Source organism: Palaemon carinicauda, chromosome 40, assembly GCF_036898095.1.
Source record: "Palaemon carinicauda isolate YSFRI2023 chromosome 40, ASM3689809v2, whole genome shotgun sequence".
NCBI lineage: Eukaryota > Metazoa > Arthropoda > Malacostraca > Decapoda > Palaemonidae > Palaemon > Palaemon carinicauda.
In genome coordinates, this window is record NC_090764.1 from 53,695,915 (window position 1) to 53,713,414 (window position 17,500).

At 35.2% G+C, this 17,500-nt stretch overlaps 1 protein-coding gene across 1 annotated transcript; it reads right to left on the reverse strand.

Annotated features, from left to right (window-relative positions):
* Window positions 1-10,227: 10,227 nt before the first annotated feature.
* LOC137631794 (MDS1 and EVI1 complex locus protein EVI1-A-like) lies at window positions 10,228-17,459 on the reverse strand. The gene is made up of 2 exons (XM_068363764.1): window positions 16,320-17,459; window positions 10,228-13,675 (listed from the first exon to the last, which is right to left on the reverse strand). The coding sequence occupies exon 2, from the start codon at window positions 13,644-13,646 to the stop codon at window positions 11,952-11,954; it is 1,695 nt and encodes a 564-aa protein (XP_068219865.1). The 5' UTR covers window positions 13,647-13,675; window positions 16,320-17,459; the 3' UTR covers window positions 10,228-11,951.
* Between the last annotated feature and the right edge of the window lie 41 nt (window positions 17,460-17,500).

The window sequence follows — 17,500 nt, forward strand, 5'->3', positions numbered from 1 at the left end:
CTGTCTCTTCATCCATTGCAAAATAATTGGCTTATTGAGAATCTCTTCAGGTTTCCGGTGAACGATCTTTTCTGAAGAGTTTTAATTCTTTCATTCTGCCCTTTTTCCGGTATTTTTCTCCTGTCTGGTCTTCTGTTGCCAAATCTAATCTTAATTTATCAGATCTATTAAAATTCTTATTCCTGATCTAGATATTAATCTCGAGCACCGTCGTTCAGTTAGTTCGAATGCATGTTGCAGAAGATTTTTCATAACTGACCATCGTATGCATTTAGATCTTCCCGGACAGTACCACCCTGTCCGTAATACTAGGTATGCAGTTAATTTTAATAACCATGTCTTCACCATGAGCTCAATAATACACACGATTCTTGAAGTTGTGGAATGTTCTACCTCATCAAGTAGTTGAATCGGTAGAATGTCAAAAGTTCAACTTGCAGCAAATGTTCTTATGTTGAACAGACTTGAGACGAATCTCTAATAGTTTATTTATGAAAGATCTATTTCAATGATGTTACGGATCTTAAAATTTTATTCTAATTGTTCATTACTTCCTTTGTAGTTTATTTATTTCTTTTCCTCATTGGGCTATAATTAATAGTTGGAACCCTTTGGCTTATAACATCCTCCTTTTCCAACTAGGGTTGTAGCTTGGGTAATAATAATAATAATAATAATAATAATAATAATAATAATAATAATAATAATAATAATAATAATAATAATAATAATAATAATAAGACTTTAGGTCTGACGGATGGATTTAAGGATTTGGACTATATAACTCAGCTGTGGAGCCATTCAGTGGTGAAAGGTGCCCCTACGTGGTCAATCTTTCGGCATGAACAAAAGTAAATTGTCCTCGATATTGATTGATCAATATTATAATCTCACATACCTCAATTTCAATGGCCAATCTTTAGTTCATCCCTAGGTTTTATACAGATAATATGTTGCCTATTTTGGACACATTTCAGTTGCAAGGATATTTTGTCTGGATAAAGAATGAAACGGCGTTGCTGGATGAAGGACTAGTATTAGAGGAAACATTAATTTAGTCATGTAAATCTGTTAACTTGAAATTAAGTGATTTTAATTATTCCCAGAATTCTTAAGGATGAACAATAAATACTTTAAGAGGTTATTATCTATAGGGACTCCATTGATCTAAGAAATAAAGTCATGAGAGAAGCCATCTAACCAACTGAACGGTTATCAATCACCTTACGTTATCTTGCTACAGGTAACCTTTTTGAAGACTTGAAATTTTTTTACTGATGTGGTTCCGCAGTCCATAACTATCAGCGTCATTGTTATTGAAACCTGCAGTCATCATAAAATGCCTGAAAAATTATATTAAAAAAAAAAATCTTTTTATTTACCATCCAATTTCATAAAAATTTGTACATATATGTTTGAAATTAGAATAGAATTCAGAAAGGGTATTTTGTTGCTTGGCGCTAATAGACGTGACCATATTTACAATGGGAATTATCCTGTATTTATTTGTGGCTGAGGACTTTGGAATGCTATAGGAGGTGCCTGCTGTGTTATGTTGACGATATTCCCTCAAACATTATGTCATTGACAGATTTTTTGGCATATATTTCTTATGCTGAATCCCTTTCCTGTAATTCTGGTTTTCAGTTCATCGAAGACGTTTGTATGTAAGGGATACTAGTTGTTGTTGCTCACGCCCCCCCCCCCCCCCCCTCCCCTTCCTGCTTTTCTGTGCATGGGAACACACCGTTTCACGAGAATCAGTCTGGAATGTAGATAGTTGCATTACAAATATAACAAAAACGTGTGCATACAGATTGCTGGATGAATATATACCTATTATAATTAATTAGCACTGTCACCGTTATAGTCTCTACAGCTTCCATGCACAAGAGATGAATGGAACAATATCACAGAGAATTTAATGACATGGAATTTTCCATATTGTACTGGAGTCATCGATGGTATGTATATGGCGATCAAGAGGCCAGCTCATTCTGGATGTTTTATTTAATTTATAACAATTAAGAACCATTTCAGCATAGTCCTTATATCAGTAATAAATCAAATTATAAAGAATGTTTCATGAAAATTCTCTCAGTATTTCACAAATAGTATCAGAAAACCTCCTTTTGTCTTTGATGGTAATAATGCAGTCCCATTATGGATGTCAAAAATTAAGTCGAAAATTCATTTGACATTTTAACAACTCAGTTTAGGATCTTTAGATGAACTATTTTGATGTCTTCCGATAAATCACGACTAATTTTTTGGCCTGTTGCTATCTACATAATCATCTACCAGAGAAATTCGCATGGATACAATTAAAAATGGTAATGTTAAGAACACAGAAATTGGTCAAGAGTCATGCAGTGCAAAGCTAAATTTGATAGATTTGCTACATACAACACACGTTCATAATTTCTACCTATGCAAATCAATGCTAATTTCTGTGAATATTTCAGTTATGAAGGGAAACTTGCATGGCAAAACAAGTAACAAAATAATGTAAAGTTAATTAAATAATTCTAACTATAATCTCAGGGAAAAAATTAATTACATATGCTATGCATTTCAAACGAGGAAATAACTCATACAATTTGCTTATTTTGAGCTATTTATATTAGTCAGTCATTTTCTAAGATTTCATTACATTTCCTTACGCAATGTAAAGTTCATTACATTGCAGGATAATGTTATGCGATAAAGTTTATGGAAATACCACAAAAAATAAAATAGCTTTAACACTATTTTGCATTAATTGTCATTGTTACTTTAGTACAAGCTTTGCACAAATATATAATTGTACATATTCTAAGCTCAACTCTTGCTATAATAGGCAATCAGTGTAAATCAATTAGTATAAGAGTAATCCTTTTACTGAGTGGGACACCTTATATTAGTCTTGCTCCTCTGTTTATCATGTTTTGTAATTAAAGTAGAAAGTTTGGTAGATTGTGGTAGCTAAATTTACCGTAGTCAATCTTATTACTAATACAGTTTATCACGTTTCTTTACAGAATGTTCATCCAGGTACTTTTCTATATAAAAGCAATGTTTCTAAGATGATATCCAAAAATTTTTACTACATTATTAATTTGGGAATTAAAGGAGAAAGTTACAGTCAAGAGATACTCCTAGATCAAGAACTTTACCAAATTTCTTAGGCTATTTTTTCTTTCCAACGACCATAAACTCAATTTATTTAATTTTAGTTGTTCATTATCTATTCCATAAAATTGACTAGAATTGGGTTTAGTTTCAGCAGTGTCATCATGGTTATTTTGTCTTCGTCTACACAATTTGGACAAAGCCATTTAAATTTTTCTGCATCTTCATCTCGGTGTTGGCCTACACAATCACAGCCTATTCACTTTATTCCCTTCCCCCAGAAGATCTACACAAGTGGAAACTATCCGCCATGATGTAATTTTATTTTTCACTTACATTTTCTCCATGAGATTAACTAAAATTTTCAAATATTTCATCTACGAAATTTAAGCTAAAACACAGGCCAGGGCGAGAATTTGACATGGCACTGTGGAATACGTCTTCACTCGATCATCTCCCATTTACATGCAAATTACCAATTTTGCTACATCTAAACCATAACATAGGACTTTCCTTATGCATCTCAGCCCGTTTAAATCCAAGGCAGGGGACAAATATTTGTAAAATTACAGTTTCAGCCAAACTCAGATATCCGATATACAATCATATTTCATCTGGCTTAAATAGCGTGTTTCAACTAATTTTACCATTATTGCTGCCACAAATAATCAGATTTCGAGATACAATAATATGGTTCCATAGCGGGAAATCGGGTGGGAGAATACAGAAAACGGGTAAAATAAAGAAAAGTTGTCTAAAATAAACACACCAGTCATCGTAATAAAAAACAGTTATCGTAATCAAAATCGGGTAACAGTAACGAAACACAGGAGCTTTTGTTTGCCAGACTTCTGGTTGCATAGAAAACGGGATTTTTCCATCCCGTTTTTTATGAAATCCGAGTAGTTCGTGGCAGTCTTCATATTATTACAATACCTCATTACTTAATAGGGCTAATGATTTATTGGTTTTTGCTCTGCCGTAGCTTGCTAAGCTTGACATTATCTCATTGCCCCAATGTTCTTGCAAGCAGACTACGTTTCGCTACTCGCGTTAGCCTTGTGGGATAGTATTTCGGCATAATACCCCCACGGCACTTACCTTGGGACACAACACTTTGGTAGCACTAAATGTTCAAGCAGAAACCTTTTCACTACTTCTGGATTTCCATGTGTAATGTTGTTGGAGACGCCAAATAATCTCAAAATATAAGTTGCAACAACAACCGGACGTCTGAATAACGGAATCCATGGCAGTCAACTAACATGCACTTTCTATAGAAGGCCGGATGAATTCCAAATTCGCAGTTAAATGGATAATCTTGAAACAAAGCAGCCGATCAGATTTCAGCATAAAAACTGTACACATAATTCATAAAAACAAAACAAAGGACGCTCAGATATTTTTACCCCCAATGCTTTGACAAAAAACAACATACCATTAGGGAAAAACTAACATGGCAACGTTAACATCCTTGGATTAACAAGGAACAACATTCATCGGCAAATATATCCGTAACCATTAATTTGCGGAAGATTCGAGTAACATTTTTGCAAGAATCATCTCAAAATATATGAAAAGTAATAGAAATAAGGTAAATGAATTTGGCTGAAACTGTAATACCCAAATATTTTCTCTGGACCCTCACATCTTATAAGTGCGACCACTTCTTGTTTTAAACTACTATCCTTTCCCGAGGCCGTGTAATAGTGTTTTTCCCAAATATCTAACAAACCGGCTTATGAATTTCCATGAAACTACAGCAATGAATGGTTCAAACATTGGCCTAATTTTTGGTGGTACAATGAATTGACAGATGTGCTTATTAACCCGTTTACTCTTCGAAAAAAGAGGAACTTCTTCCCTTCCTTCAGACCATTTCTAAGAAGTGTTACTTAATCACGTAACTGTGACGCAGAGGTTCCCCCAACCCTCCTTCGGTGTTTACACCTATGGCTATCCTAGTACTACCCCCCCCCCCCCCACCCTTCCTTCTTGTCTTCTTTCCTTCATTCCCATTGTTATTAGGCTACCGAGTAAATCCCTGTTAGGAAAGACTGTGTACTGCACATATAAAATGAGCCGGAAGAGCAATAAAATGTTTTATGGTGGTAGATAATGATTAGATGGTTAAAACAAATTATCAAACATAATAGGAGAGGTTTAAAACAGGGGTGTGGAATTGCACTGAGAGATATTCTACTCGGATTCCTTCAAATTTTAGATTTGCGACTAAAAAAAAAATAAAATAAAATAAAATAAATAAAATAAAAACATTAGTAGAAATAGAAAAAAAAATTTCCCTTGAGAGTGATGATGAGTAAAATGTATAAGTGTCCATCTCTTGTTTTTTTTTTTTTTCATCCCTCATAAATCTATGGTTTCCAGCAATTGGTGATAACATTATTTTGGAAAAGCCAAGCTAATGAATACTTTGATACGAGTATATCAGCTTGGCATGTAGACAATGTCAATGGATTTCTCAAAGTAAGGTTGATTGGTTCATTAATTGAAGTCTGGTATAATTCCAGTGACAAAGTCGCAATGATATTTGTCACATACCTTTTAAGTAACAAAAATAGGTACTGGTACTTATAGCGTAAATAAATATATAAAATATAGGTTGAAACATAATATAAATATTATGTATGTATGAACACACACACATACACACACACACACACACACACACACACACACACACATATATATATATATATATATATATATATTATATATTTATATATATACCTATATATATATATATATATATATATATATATATATATATATTTATATATATAAATAAATATATATATATATATATATATATATAAATAAATAAATAAATAAATAAATAAATAAATATATATATATATATATATATGATTTCAAAATTTATCAAATGGCCGATGTCAATGCCCTTATATGAAACATCTTTTAGAAGTCTACCTTCTAAGGAATTCAAGCTACTCTCTCTGGTGAAATTGATATGATAAATTATATCAAACAATGCTCTCTGTCATTTTCTTCCTGGCAATTGATGTGTCGAGTAACCTGTGTTGTATGGAAGAATGAGTCCTACGGCTTAACCTAAAGAAAACCATATTTCTATTGCTTTACCAACACTCGCTTGAAGTGCGAAGTGTAGGGTTAGCATGGCTTCTTTCGTCTCCTGTCACAAGTCTTATTCTTGATCTTCAATGTAAGTGAGTGGGTAAGATATAAAACGTTGGTCTTGTGTTTAGGTAAAGTCTAAAGTCACGAATCACATTATCAGGTATGCTGAACTTTTACTGACAAAGAATTTCGTATTGCTTGGGGTAGGTCATATGACAATTATCTATGGAGTTAAACAGGCGTTTAACAATTCGGGGGATGGGAGGTACAGGGGCTTTGATATCATGGAAATCCATCAGTTATTTTAGGAGTTATTTAAAAAAAAACACTATTACACGGCCTCTGGAAACGATAGTAGTTTCTCCTTTCTGCTCAACCTTGCATAGAATATCCCAAACAAATTTGTAATCCATCAATAAATCATTTAAATCCATACATAATGGGTAACCAAATACAATAATTCAAGTATACTTCTCATCATCCTTAGGTTTCTCTAATATAGTCTTCAAAGCCAGTGGTAGTTAAGAAATTCACTGCATTTTCATCCTTAACTATTATATATGGTCTGAATTTTTTTTTCTTTATACAAAACTTACAAAATGTTGATGTTTTCTTACCATTCGACTGCATCTTGTCATAATAATACACTTCCAGTGCATTGCAAAAGTACAAACCCTTCCTTGAACTAGGTCCTTCATTATTGGCTTCATTGCCATTAGCCAGAAAGATATTAGACTGCCATGTACTGGGGCCAGCAGCAGAATTATTAACTGTCAAAGTTGGTTTGTGAGTCATTACTTTCCTACTCACTCAAGCCTTTACTTCAATCCTCGATAAAGCCAGATCCTCTTCGCCGTGTCCTACAGAATCCTTGGATGCCGTAGCTTGGTAACATGTTGAAAAAGTCTCCAAGATGATACAAAGAACATTTAATTTCTTATAATCAGAAGCAGAACAACCAACAAAGTGACAGAGAAAAAAAATCACTTATCCCCCGTCGTCCAGAGCTCACCTGACTCTCCAACTACAGCGACATCAATTACTGTTTCACAGGTATTGAACAACCGATCTTAACCAGGCAGTTCAATAGTTCCGACAATGCCAGAATATTGGGGGTTAATATAAATGGAGTAGGGGACATATAAAAGCTAATGATCTGATAAGGTTTAAAAAAAAAAAAAGATGAAAGGGAATAATTTTTCCTATCAAAATATGGGACACTTGAATAATTTTCTCTTTCCCTCTCTCACTCTCAGACGCACCGACCGTAAGATAACTTAGGTTTTCATACACTTAATGGTATCTTTGGAAGCTAGTTGACGAGATAGTTATCTAATTCAAGGATTAATAAGAGGTTCAGACACAGAGAAAAAAAAATGAGAAAACTATTGTACCCAAAGAACACCCTGAAGACGGCACCATTTGTCACCAAACGCAATTATTAAGCAACAAGTAAACTTTCTCTAACATCTTAGATTGAACTGTAATTTTTAATTTGGACTACATAGCCCGTCGATGGGGACTGTGAGGCAAATTAACCTCCAGGTGCAACGGACTAAAAAAAATAAAAGTTAAAGAGATTGTACAACAAGATGGAAGAAAGCGAGAAGGATCGGAGGTAATACAGACGTATATAAAGCAAGCGCAGCTAGGGGCCTTATACTACGGGCCGACCAAGGGAAAGGCCCGTGCCAACAAGAAGTGTTGGCTTTAATACACTACGAACGAAAGGGCCCCAAGAAACCGTGGCAAAGGCCCTTAAATAATGCCTACAGTGCACCACGTATGTTTTACAGTGAGCCGGGTATGTTTATTGACGCCACTAACCACCTATGGAGTCTACAATTTTACGTCTACGCAGTAAAAAGTATCTCGGCTTATGTTTCTCGGTAACTGATGTGGCTAAGAAATAATTACAACAGTAGCCGTAACCCAAAGCATTGTTTACTAAGTAATTTGAGTCTGAAATTTCATGTTGAAACCAAGGCAGGGAAGGATGCCAAAACGCATGAACTAATGTTTCAGTGGCCTATGACTAAATAAGTAAAGCTATAAGAAAATAAATCTTATTCTACCTTTAAGCTGGGCTTCTGTGGCTAGCTAAAAAAAAAAAAAAAAAAAAAAAAAAGAATAAAATCAACAGGGCCCAGACATACTACCCGCACGTATAGTTTGGTAAATGATCTTATAATGTTGGGTGTTAAGTATGATCCATAACCTTTCACTGTCAAAATAACTTATATATGTACTTATGTTTTACTTAAAATTGTCTGTTCAGTAAAGGAGTCAAAATAAACTATATATGTACTTATGGCTAAGTTAAAGTTATCTGTTCGGTAAAGGATCGAAGTTCCAACAGGAAATCCAAGGCTACATGCAAACTAATTTGCTGTAAACATACCATGAAATTTTAGCAGACTAAAGTTTGTTGATTTTTTTTTTCTTTTTTGCTTGGGAAGAATTGGAGTGATGTCTTCTATCCTCACATAATCCATTCAGTTGTACATTTTTGTCTTGATTTCACATCCCTCTTCCTCTTTTTTATCTATTAGTTTACGAGTAATTGATGACCTAGTGAGTGTGCAATTCTTAAGTTAAGAAGCTTATTTAGCGTTTCTAGTTCCAATACCTACTAAAATATTTTACCTACAAGCATTTTATCCCTTACTTTTATGTCGTTTTTATGCTTTTTATATCATTCATACTTCAGATCCGTTCTGTTCCGTAGATTGCCCGGAGCTTTTCTCCGGACGGGGACTTTTAGACCAAAGGTCATAACACTCACAAATATTTCAGATGAATTATTTCATGCTACCTGAGTGAAGCCGAAGCAAAGTTCAGATAACTAACCCATTTATTGTAATTTCTAATAATCAAGTTTTAAAAGTAGTGATAAGCAACATTTCTGGCACATCTGAATTCTTCTCTGAAATTCCACGAATGTACAATATTCTCTCTACTTTAAAAGCATCTTATGAAGATGCTTATAAAGCATAAGTTACACTCCAGTTACGTCTTTCCAACGCAAGCGGACTCTTCTTTTCTACCTGCTAATCTTTGCCATATTTCAACGTAGCTTAAGACATGCATGTTGTGGAGGGATCGTATTTTTTAAAAGATCTATAACTTGGTATACTCTGTTTTTGATAAAAGTTTGAGTATATAATAAATTAGCATGTTTACAAACAAGAGAAGTCTTTTCGACTTTAAATATTCCATGAAATATTATCTATACATTATAGCTTATTTCATGTTTCAAAGGTAATTGCCTATACAGTGTTCGATTTAGAAATTCACCCTGTTCAATTTGTTGATTATATCTTCCCCAAAACTTCGAAGATTTCGGATGTTCTTGTATCTTAAAATTAGTTTTCTAGGTTTTTTACTGATATTCAATCTATAACTCATAAAGAGAAAATCATTCACATTATTTGATTTTCAGGTTTACACGTTTGACAGCAATATACTGTATTTCTAAAACAGCTATGCCAATTTGTCACAAGAGTTGAAATATATATGTAGTTTATAATTGGGCTACCTTTTTTTTTGCAGTAACACGAAAATAGGGTAATCTATTTTTTTCTTTATTAGTCTTTTGTATTTCATTTCGCATTCTACTTTCCAGTATCTACATTTTCATAGAAAGTCAAATGGTTCATTAGAACTGGAAACTATTTAATTTTATTTCTTTTTAATATCCCTCCTCTTTTACATTTTATTATTGTTAAGAGAAGGTTGGGGGTTTCAATAAATTAAACAAAATTATATTTATCATATTTATTTCCAAAACTAACAAACTTTTTTCCTATTGTTATGTTAAGAATATTTTCATAAAGGGTCTTTATATAATAGAATTTAAATCTCATAGCACCATGTGATCGCCCGTGACTAGTAATCAATATATTTTTCTTTTGGAAATAGGACATAAAACTAAATCTATATATGACACTGCACTCACAACCTTCTTCAAGTACCGACTTTGTGACTCCCTCAACATCTATTGCTCTATATATGTAACTTACATTCATTTGTAAGTAAATAGAGAGAAAGAGAGACAATGATACATTCGTACAAACATATCTACATGACTCATACATATGTACGGATACAAACACATATATGCATAAGATGGTGACCACGTGGCCACACACAAATATGTTTTTGTATACGTATGTACTTAACATGAACGGAACACCATTAAGAAAATACGGTAAATAGGACAATTGTCATCTAGGCGGGGTACACGACATTGTTTAGGATGAAAGTAGGTCACAAGTCAACACTGAAGAAAATTCGATGCCACTAAACCATAAAATAAAAATGACTTTTCTGTAACATATATTTGCTGAGTAGTTTCAATGGTAACTATCAATAAAAATAAAGAGCGACAACAAAAGCAGATTTTCAACTCCTCGCAAATAGACCTGCTGCACGATTGCATACGTATTGCAATTGAAAGTTTAAACTAAGGACTCCAGGGACACCTGAGAGATAGAAATCGAGCATTACTTGCATATGAAATAACATCTTTGACGCTAAACTGCCAATATCAAACAGCTCTTTGATTTCAATGCAGTACAAATGTATGCTTTACATCCTAAACCTTAAAAACGAAGTTCTCCCTAAAGCTCAAGTACAAAATATATGAACATGAATATGCTTTCCTCCAATTCATAGCCATATTTTTTTTTTCGAGTGGTTCTATGTGACCGAATATCAAATAATTTAAAAGAAAATTCTGCTTAAGGATAGAACTTATGCATAATTGATAAATAAAATAACATCTCAATTGTGTCTAATTTTTCGCAAGTGAGATACAGCTCACCAACTTGAGTTCATATATTTAAAATCTGAATAGGAGTACTTTTAACTTTTGCTTTGCAACTAAATTTGGATTGTAAAGAATTTTGTAGAGAAAGAAATGAAGATCGATTTTATGGGCACAAACTAAGAGGAGAGAGAGAGAGAGAGAGAGAGAGAGAGAGAGAGAGAGAGAGAGAGAGAGAGAGAGAGAGAGAGAGAGAGAGAGAGAGAGAGAGAGAGGATAATATAAAAATAGAATAAGCGTGACACTGAGTCGTCTCTCATGACTACGGCGATGCACTTAGGCTAATTGTACTACGTTGGGCTACTTAAAAAAATTACACAAGTGTAGATTTCATAATATAAGTATCTTCGCATAATCTACATAAGTAAATATATCTGATAAAATAATATATATTTTTTCTTTTTCGTAAGGAACATTTTATAATTCAGACAGCGTTGATATATACTGTTACAGCTTCAATCAACGCTTGAAAGAAAATGAAGTTTGTACAAAGAAGTTTTTTTTAAAGATTCTAAGAATGTTCAAAGCAGAATATCTCCTTCACGATATACTATTGAAATGGATCATCACTTCCATTTTTCTGTTACCATGATTTCAAATGAGTTCATCAGACAACCAGCAAGCCGTTTCATCAAATACATTATTACGTAGATGGAAACTCATTTATTATTTACTTGCTTAGTTTGTTAATTGGGAAATGTACACATTCTTGTTTTTAAACACTATTTTCAAGTATTCTATTGATTTTTTTTTATAAATCTTCCGTTGATGCTTTCACTGCATAATGTTTATTTCTTTTTTAAATAATGACGAGAAAGCTTCTACTCGTTATTTTCTGTTGTATGATTGATGACTCACGTTATGGTTCTTGGTAATACTACGAACATTTGCCTCACGTAGATATAACAGCGACAGGCTGAGACATATTGTTTTCAGACGCATCGATATCCATTGGACATATACTCGGCGACGATTTGATAGTTACAGCACACGATATTTTCTCACTCTCCTTTTCACCAATTTCTTCTTCTTCCTCTTCCTCATCGTCTTCTTCAACGTCAATGTACTCATCTTCATCATCATCATCGTCTATTGCTTGCATGTCTTCTCTACTCTTATCAGATAACTCTTTATCAGGAGACTGCATCTGCAAATCCTCGTCCTTTGGGCGCGAGGAGTACCGTTTAGGGCTGCCATCTAAGATGGTTGGACCATCAGAATCATGCTTCTTCATGTGACGATCGAGGTTGGTCTGTTGACCAAACGCTCGGTCGCAAAGACGGCATTTATAAGGCTTCTCTTTATTATGGATATTACGGACATGTCGCTGCAGATTCGACGATATACTAAAGGATCTCTCACAGAACTTACACTTGTATGGCTGTTCACCCGTATGGGTCCTTAGATGTCGAGTAAGGTTCGCTGATCTGGGGAAAACTTTCCCACAGAACTTGCAAGCGTATCTCTCTCTCGGTTTTATTGTGCACATTCCTGGCAGGGCAGAGGCATCCGACGGTGGCGGTGGTAGACCCTTTGGCATACGATCACCAACCTGATATAAAGCTGGATGACCCTGTGGTCCTGGAGGTGGCCCTCTATACCCCGCGACCATCTGTGGGGAAGTTACAGGAGGTCCCAAATGATATGCTGAGTGGGAAACCCCCATAACCGGAAACGGTGCTCTAACTGAAGAAGCTGGAGGTAGTGGTCGACAATCACTAGAGTATACAGGGACAGGTTGATGGACCCCTTGGTGGAGAGGTTGAGGGTACACAATAGAGGGAGGGTTTCTAGTGGTCATTGGACTAGTAACATGCACCATTTGCACACTGACGCTCTTCGCTGGGTGTTCGTTTTCTACGGAAGAAGAGGGAATTTCCTGCGTTCGAGGAGGTCGATAGTCATGCAAAGGCGAAACGTATTTTGGAGATGATACTCTCCTCGAGACGGGAGGAGGAGTTCTTCGAACAACAATATTCATATTTTCGTCTTCCTCCGGTTGACGTTTCTTCACTCTAAGGTCTAAGGGTTGATCTGACTCTGAGAGATCTAAAGGTCTAGAAGCTGGTGACATGCACGGTTCACGGTTATGCGTAGAGAGATCAAAGGGCATGTCAGATGCAGGAAGTGGGGCATCCGAAGACCATGGCATAGGGTGGCTGTCAGGTAGGTCCGGAGCAGGATAAGAGCTTCTCGCTTCCGGGCAAACCGACGCTTGTTTAGGTGAACTCAAAGAGCCATGGACTCCCACAGGTCTGAAACTCGACGGCATTGATCTCACCGGAGGTCCTGATGCTTCATAGTGAACCAGAGATGGTCTCGGAGATCGAGATTTTGGGAAAGCTGGAGGGGAAGGCTGAGTGAGCGCAGCTGCTAAGTGGTTTTTAGGCGGTACTCCAAGGTACCTTGGCCCCGGACCAGGATGTCGAATGTGATACCCAGTGGGTATCTGAGAGACGTGCGCTGCAGCCATTTGGTACTGGACATAACCAGGAGCAGGCGTGAAAGGTCTTGGGATGTGGGGGCCTGGGCGTGAGGGCGAGGCAGCAGGCATGGCGCAGACTGGGGCAGCCCTCGGCACCAACATCAGGCGGATTGGGGGCGGCCGTTCGCTGCCTGGAAAAGAGAAAAGGAAAAGAAATTAGTCACAATTAAAGCATTAAACAAAAACATTCCGATAAAACAGAAACTGTTTCACTTCTTAATGATACTAGTTAGAAATTCGATACAATTTATTGCTTTAAGCATTATAAATGCCTAATATATTAGAAAAGTAATAATGCAGATTAATAAGTACTGATTAAGGATCTCTATAGGTAAAACATGTATGAAGAGCTATTTAGCAGGTTCATGTTGTATATACATATATATATATATATATATATATATATATATATATATATATATATATATATATATATATATATATATATATTAAATTTCTGTTAGCTGCGATAGCGATATCAACAAATATGCATATGTACAGTATATCAATAGTTGTTGATATTGGAGTGCCACTTTTCAATAAACAAATCTCTTATCTTCCATGTACATGTTGATTGGATGGAGTTGTCATTTAGCTTTTTTTCATAGTACAACCCGATACATTTCCTTATCATTGGATATTAAAATGACTTATCCCAATTTCAGAGAGAGAGAGAGAGAGAGAGAGAGAGAGAGAGAGAGAGAGAGAGAGAGAGAGAGAGAGAGAGAGAGAGAGAGATTCCTAGTTTGCCTTTATTTGTAAAATTCCGCTAATTGCTTAATTTTTTTCTAAAAGTCCCATTTTCCAACGAACAGAATATTTCAAACGAATGCGAGAGAGAGAGAAAGAGAGAGAAAGAGAGAGAGAGAGAGAGAGAGAGAGAGAGAGAGAGAGAGAGAGAGAGAGAGAGAGATTTCCTCGTTTGCCTTTCTATTTGTAAAATTCTGCTAAATGCTTTAAAAATTCCTAAAAATTTTCGCACCACATAGGTGAAATCTGGCACATAGTTTGCGTAGATTTATTCTTGCCACCAATGTTTTATTACAAAGTTTCGTTAGAAATTGGTCATGTATGTAGTAATCGATTAAACATACTAACTGAAACACCAGTAGTATTAACAGTTTAATTTAGATGGATCAAGGGAGTCATTAAATCACACATATTTTGATAAATAAATAAATTGAATACTGTTTGAATATTTGCCAAAGAAAACGACCGTAAAAGTAAAAATACTAAATCAAGGGTATCGAAACGCAAACGACTAATTCCTCCTTCTCATATGAATTACCGTAAGTCATCATTGCCTTTATTCAAGATATCCAACGAAATTTCACTACATAGCTGTGCCACAATCTCATTAACAAATAAGGAACACAATCAGCAACATGAGGAAATTATGGTATAATCCATCAGTAAAAATTCTGTTTTGAAGAGATCGGAGGGGAGTGAAAAAAAAAAAAAAATCTTTCCTTCTGATTAGATTTTTTATTTCTGTGCAGACAAAAATAAACAAAAGGATTAAAACAAGATTTTATTGATAAAAAAAAAAAAAAAAACTGACTAATGCTCTAATTTTGATTGTGTTATAGCTGTCTGCCTGGTGTGTGTGACAATACTTGTATAAATGTATACTTATTAAAACACACGCAATCGCAAATAAATACACAAACACACACACACACACACACACACATATATATATATATATATATATATATATATATATATATATATATATATATATATATATATATATATATATATATATATATATATACAGTATAATGGAGAGAGAGAATGAGAAAATCAGTTTACTATGCAAAATTGTCTGCCAATTCTATTTTGGGTAAATTCATAGAAGCAGTTTCTACTTAAAACCACGCGTGCACGATTGACCTCTCCTAACTACACTCTCGAGTGGCAAGAACGTAAAGTATTGGGGATCCTGCAGCAATTTTGCTGGGTAAAGTATATTTAGGGTAATGGTCGATCAATCAGGTGCAGTCTTCGCTATTACTGGCGAGCGATCAGAAGGCAGGAGTGAAACTTCTACATGATCTAACATTGGTATAACCACACGCGAGCAACTATTTTGCCAACATCTGTTCTCTTCTTATATGTTAACGATTTCGTTTCTTTATTAGTGTTTATTTTTCCTTTTATCTTGTTATGGGGTTAAATACTTTGAGCACTATGGAACAGCAAAGAAGTCTATCGATGGATAATTACGTTAAAATTTAGGAACTGAGTTTAATACGTGACTATGTGCGGTTTGAGAATTGTATAGTAGCGAGTGACATTATATTTCATGGTCCAAATAAAGTTATTCAAAAAGAGGCTATTCCTTTAGTAGATAGGCAAACGAGCCTCCATTAGCATAATTAGATCCTCAGAGTTAATATAAAAAAACATATCAGAAGTCTATGGTATTGAAAGATATAATCAAAATGGCAAAAGAAGAAAGGGGTTACTATAACCCAAGGAAAAATAAAAATAATAAAATGAACGATGTAAATAATAGTTAAAGTTCGTTCTAATCGGCCTTGATCTAATTTCTCGAAAGAGGTGACAAAATAATATAAATATGTTCTTTGATGTGTTTGAAGGCAAGGTAATTAAGTGAATGTATTTTGACTGCTAATTAAACAATCAAACTGAGGAATATAACTTCGTAAACTAGAGACAGTTTGTAGGAGAAAAAGGTTATATATATTTTCACTAACCCCACAGTTATATTTTTCTCCCCTTGATAACACAAACTTAGCAATGGTTTACCTTAGGTAGGATTGCTGAAGACGTCGGCTGACTGCTGTCTGTGGAAGGCATTGGTAGGCGAATGAACCACTAGACAGATGCCAGGGAGAATGCAACAGTGCCACGGGAATTATGATTCTTTATGCTTCAGCATTGCTTTCTCTGAGACATCAATTGAACTGGCAGTAGCTGTGCAGAGTTTCTTGAAGAGCACGTTTTCAGAGTAACTGTTGTCACAGGTTTCAGTACCTTCTGATCATGAAGTTTAAAGCAATCGATTTTCTAACATTTGGATTCAGTTAATCATCTTCATTCTCCTTATCAACACGATTTCCTTCATATACTTTAAGCGATAACATCAGTACTTCGATGTTTTCTTTATTACATATTAATATCCAGTGGTAATGAAATTTCACTGTTCGATGTTTCCAAGAAATGTCAGTGTTTCCTTTTTATTTACTCATCAGAAACAACATCAGTGCACTAATAGATTGCATTCACCTCCAAACGTCTGTCAGACTGTAGCACATCCAAATAAGGAATTAGAAGCACCGATTTTTTGATGGCACTTGTTAGGTAGCTTATTGCACAAAACTAATTGTTATTGAGTGTATTTCACCATTAAATTACACAAATAATAAGACCAATACATTTATATGTTCTCATTGTGAAGTAAGGCAGTACTGCAAGACAAAATTCGAAAAGTATTTGTTTCATTTTCTATTTTTTTCCCTTTTCTCAGCAGTTACTGAGTAGTCTTTAATAATCCAGAATAATTTCACTATCACAATGTAGAGCATGCTAGATTCACTTGAAGATACCATTCAATTTTCTCTTTCCAAAGAGTTTCAAATATAGGGCGTATTGCAGGGGCTTGGAGGCAAGTTGCAGGACGGATGCTGCTGTCTGGAATTGGACGGGAGGGGAACTTGCACTGGCAACAGCAACATGGACACTCCGACACATTCAGAGCCTCCGACCCGACTAACTGGTGCTCTCTTGATCTCTTCAGTGCCGACCGCCACACCCAGCTCGACGTACACAGAAACAAACTTACACACAAACACATATACACACGCGTATAGGCACGCACACACCCTCATACTTACACGACGTCCCGCCCTCACCTGCTGAATGTGTAGCAGTTTTTGTTTCTGTACCGTTACTCCATCGCCTTCGACAGTTTTATAACAACCAGAGAT